General features: G+C 48.4%; 1 protein-coding gene across 1 annotated transcript; it reads left to right on the top strand.

Moving 5' to 3' along the window:
- The first annotated feature begins 346 nt into the window (after positions 1-346).
- On the top strand, positions 347-4063 carry LOC139297026 (prothymosin alpha-B-like). The gene is made up of 5 exons (XM_070919608.1): positions 347-506; positions 2773-2838; positions 2945-3029; positions 3117-3202; positions 3297-4063. The coding sequence occupies exons 1-5, from the start codon at positions 462-464 to the stop codon at positions 3339-3341; spliced, it is 327 nt and encodes a 108-aa protein (XP_070775709.1). The 5' UTR covers positions 347-461; the 3' UTR covers positions 3342-4063.
- The last annotated feature ends 656 nt before the right edge of the window (positions 4064-4719 follow it).

The raw sequence follows: 4719 nt of genomic DNA, 5'->3' as shown, positions 1-4719 counted from the left end.
ATCAATCAAATTGTGACACTACGTCAGCCGAAGCGCTGCCTATTCGATATATTTAGTGCGTAACTCGGTGTGAACGTGGTTTTGTGGGTTCCACGGTGTCGGAAAGGCCCCCAGGTTGAAGGCTGAGTCGGTTTTGTTGGCTTTCATCGGGTCGGGTTATTGTTTTTGTGGAGAAAGGACAGTTGCAGCGGCGGACAGGAGGGGGGCGTGGCCTCCGGGTTTAGAAATTCTACCCATTGTTCCACTCCAACGCGCGAAGAGAACACCTCTGTGGAGCCTTCAGCCAATCAGCTGCCATCGACCTCCTCTAGACTCCGCCCACAAGCCTATATTAAAGGCTCGGCCGTCAGCAGCATTGGCCACTGGCACAATATAATACTGATTGATCCACTAACCAGGAGAGGGATTTACTTTATTCAACCTTTCATTTCAGCCGTCCTTTATTTTATTGAACTAAAACAATGGCAGACACACAAGTTGACTCCGGCTCGGATATCTCTGCCAAGGTAAGCCGCCTCACACCTCCAGCGGAGCCGCGTCTCCCTAAGCCCCTCAGCAGAATAAAGCTTTTCCAGGCTGTAACCTAGATTTTTAAAAAACCTTTCGTCGTCGCTTCGCGCTCATTCGGACTCTGCGAAGCCGGAGGGGGATAAAGAGAGGGAAAAGCCGGTGTTCAGTTCTTCTTCTCTAAACTCCAGTGGAAAACATCCGAGAAAGAAAGCGGGGGTCTCGGCACCGCATCATGGAAATAGGCTGCGTTTACAGCCCGCGTCTCATTGTCCGGAGAGTAACAGTCTGCGCGGGGTCTTTGTTTATACAGGCGGCTCGGTTCTCCTCACCGAAACACACATCAAGTCCGGACCGGAGGACTCCTCCACATCACTCGCTCCAACACACACTTCGCAGCTTTTCGGGCTCTTTCTCCGCCGCTCTTGTTGCTGAATCGACGCGCCGAATCGCACATTTATTCCACATCTCGCAGGCTGCTTAATGCGAATTAATTCGAAGTCAAATCCCGCTTCCAGTTGAAGAGGGACGCTAATATCCCGGCTTGTTGTATTAGAGCGGTAACGAGCTGCTGGGGCTGAGCAGCGGAGCTCCAGCTGGGGTTTGTATGAAGTTGCTCCGTTTGAATGGAGGACAGAGAGGCAGGCAGGAGGTGCGTAATTCACTCCAATGGCAACTTTCGGGGCTCTCCACTTCCAGCTTTCAGAAATAGTTATTTGTTTGAGGTCCAGTTTTTAAAAGGCACCGGTGGGCCTGCCTGCACCGTCCGACCCGGTTTGTTTACCGACTCAGGAAGGTCGGCTGCTGCTGAACGGACTGTTTATTCAGCCTCCGTTTACCGGAGAGTCTCTGACACACGGCGAGCCGCGGCTTCCGCTTTTTCTTCAGTATTTTCGGAGCATGTTTGCAGGGCGCGTTTATGTCTCTGGGGAAAAGTTTTTCTTTCTTTTCCTGTAATGCAGCCCACTTGTGTGTGTGTGTGCGTGCGTGTGCGCGGCCGGGCTGTGGAGGTGTGATGTGACGGTGCTGCCTTCTCCCCTGATCCGTCACCGTTTGGGCTTTCTCCGTCTATCGCACCCTCTCCGCGCTTCTTGAAAGGTTCATTTCGGTCTAGTTGGACTTTGGACCAGATTGGGTAAAACTTTAATAGCCCCCGCGGGGGGGAGTCGGGTCTCCGCAGCAGCAGTAGGGGAGAACAGGATCCAGCCTTTAGATAATAAGAGCAGCAGCAGCGAGCCGCGGAGCTGAATAATTATGAGTGATTATAACAAATGAACATATGGAGAAGGTGGAGGGGAGAAGTTGGGGCCTGGTATTAACGCTGATAATCCGGGGTGCCTGTTCAGCCACTATTTATAGTTGTGGAGCATTTTTACGCACAAGCGCGTTTTTACGCACAGTCGGTGAGCGGAGCTCCGAACTGCACGGAGCCTCATTTGTCTCCAGCCGAGGAGCCGCGGAGGCTCCTGAACAGCTTAATGGAGTTTAAGCAATAAGATTATGTAAAGCAATTAATCAACAACCGCGTGCAGCGGGGATAATAGGCTGTGAACGGACGATGTCGACAAAACAAGGAAACCGAGCGCTATTAATAGGCTCGGCGGGCGGTTTTCCGGTCTAAGTGGGGAGCAAAAAATCCCTGAAGGTGTTTTTGACGGTGTGTTCGCGGGCTGCGGCCCGTCGTGCCGCTTTATCTTCGCTTTTGTCGCCTGCCATGTGTCGTCTTCTATTGTCCTTTCCAGCCTCCGTTACAACAAGCGGCCAGCAGCAGCCGCGTGCATCGCGCTCGCCGCCGCCGCCTCCTCCTCCTCCTTCATCACCACCTCCCCCTGCCCCTCCTGTGTTATTTTAAACGAAGCGGTGCATCCTGGGTATTGCAGTGCCTCTCCCGGGCGTGTCTCGTGACATATGGCGGCGACGGCAGCCCGCGGAAGACTACAATACCCAGAGTGCCCCGGGGGGCACATCAAAGTATCAGATTACAACACATTAGAGAGAGGATGGAGTGGGAGGAGAAGGACGGGGGAGGGGGGGGGATCTGCAGAGACCAATATGGTGTTTAAATAGGAAGGCTTCATTCTGACAGGCAGAGGGCTGAAAACTGTGCAGCTCCCAGCGAGCACCGGGACTCCTCAAACTAGGCCATCAGATAGAAGGGCAGGGGGGCCGCAGCCGGGGGGAGTGTTAATACAGCCGCATCTGAAACTCGGGACCATCAATATTTATTTGTGGTTTTTCTAATTTTTCTGTGTTTGTTTCCTTCAGGACCTGAAAGAGAAGAAGCTGGTGGAGGAGAAGGAGAACGGCAAAGATGCTGCCACCAACGGAAAGGTAACTCCACCACCCCTGCCCCCACCCCCAGAACTTTAGGAACATTTGAGCGGTCATCCACTCGACTTCAGAAAGTAACTTTGAAGTGTTTTGTGTGTGTTTCCAGGAGAACGAGGAGAACGGCGAGCCCGAGGTAGATGATGAAGATGACGAGGAGGTGGATGAGGAGGACGAGGAAGATGATGGAGAAGGTAGTTCGAAGATTTATTTATGCATTTATGTTGTATCATTTCCCAAAACATGCAAAAAGCTCATTCTTCTCACCCTTCGTCCTGCAGGCGATGAGGAAGACGAGGACGATGATGACGATGAGATTGAGGGCGGCACAAAACGGGCAGCTGAGGACGACGATGACGACGATGAGGTGAGGCGACGGAATCTGACCGTAACCACCAAGAATCGGAGCCATCGACCAGATCACTAACTAACCAACTCCTCTTCTTCTTCTCTTCCTTCAGGACGACGTCGAAACCAAGAAGCAGAAAACCGACGACGACGATTGATGCGTTTCCCCCCCGCGCCATCCTGCTGAACCACTTCCTGATTCTTCACCTGTGACTGTTTTTATATGTCACAGGTGGGGGGGCTGGAGGACTGATTTAAAGGAGAAAAAATAATAATAAAAAAATGCAACATGGTCATTAGCAAGTAGAGTTCAACAAACATCTACCACGTCCACACACACTCGATCTCCCCTCAAAACTGCTAAACAAATTTTCTAGAGGAACCTGCCACCACATCAACGCAGAAATCTGGCTTCTCTTCAACAACAACAACAACACGAAAGGAGAATTTGTTTGTATTTTTATTTACATTTTATATTTTTGTACATATTGTTAGGAGGGGGGGTCAGTTTCTCTCTCGGCAGCGATCTCGTCAGACCAAATCGGTGCTTCTTTAACGAAAGATTTTACTTGGTTGACCATGTTACGATATCTCAACAGATACTAGGGAAAAAACATGTAAAAACAGTTTAAAAAAACATGAAAGACAACCTCTTAAGCCGTTGAACTCAGAGCATTCCAGTAAATTTAATGTATGTACTTTAGCTGTACCATAACTAGTTTGTTTGTATGGGAGGGTAAGGCCAAAGAAAAGAGCCTCTTTTCTTTTTCCTTTTTATTTTGTTTTTGTCAGCGACTTTTTGTTTTATGACGGCCTGTTTTGATGTATGTGCGAAGTTTGTTGTTTGACAATAAACCGGACTTTTATTTTGTGAGTTGTACTTTGTATCTCTGCTTGCTTTTTCCCCCCCGCTCTCGGCAGCCAGATGATGGAAGACTTTCAGGTAGAGGTGAACTCAGGCATTTTTAAAGGGGTCAGAGGTCACTGGGCTGCAGCTGACCTTGCCTCGGGTTATCACACTTGGACAGCTGTATTACTAAAGTACAAGTGTGAGGTACTTGTATCTGAGTATTGCAATTTTAAGCCACTTTTTAATTCCACTCCACCACACCTCAGAGAGAACATTGTATACTGCAATATGATTTTTCACAGCTGCAGCTTCTGGTTACTTTTCTGACTAACATTTTACTTACAAAACATGAGCATATAAAACATGTTGACTGTAGGACTAGTGACCCCTAGAGAAAACATATTTCCACTTTTCCTCTAATCTTTGTTTATAATTTGTAAATCACCAGCTGATGTCACTTCTTCAGGGCTGTTTAAACAATCGCAGGATAAATCTGATCGCTCGTGAAATGATTAATAAGGGATGAAATATGAAAAACAATTCACTTAAAAGTGAATCTTTATTTCAATCCTTAGTTTTAGGAGAAAAATACAAATCTCAGCCAAACAGTAATGCACACAAGTGCTTAAACAGCCACAAGATAATGAAGTTTATAGCAAAGACCAGAAAGCTTATTGCACCTGTCC

Source organism: Enoplosus armatus, chromosome 14, assembly GCF_043641665.1.
Source record: "Enoplosus armatus isolate fEnoArm2 chromosome 14, fEnoArm2.hap1, whole genome shotgun sequence".
NCBI lineage: Eukaryota > Metazoa > Chordata > Actinopteri > Centrarchiformes > Enoplosidae > Enoplosus > Enoplosus armatus.
This window is presented reverse-complemented; position numbering and strand designations above follow the sequence as displayed.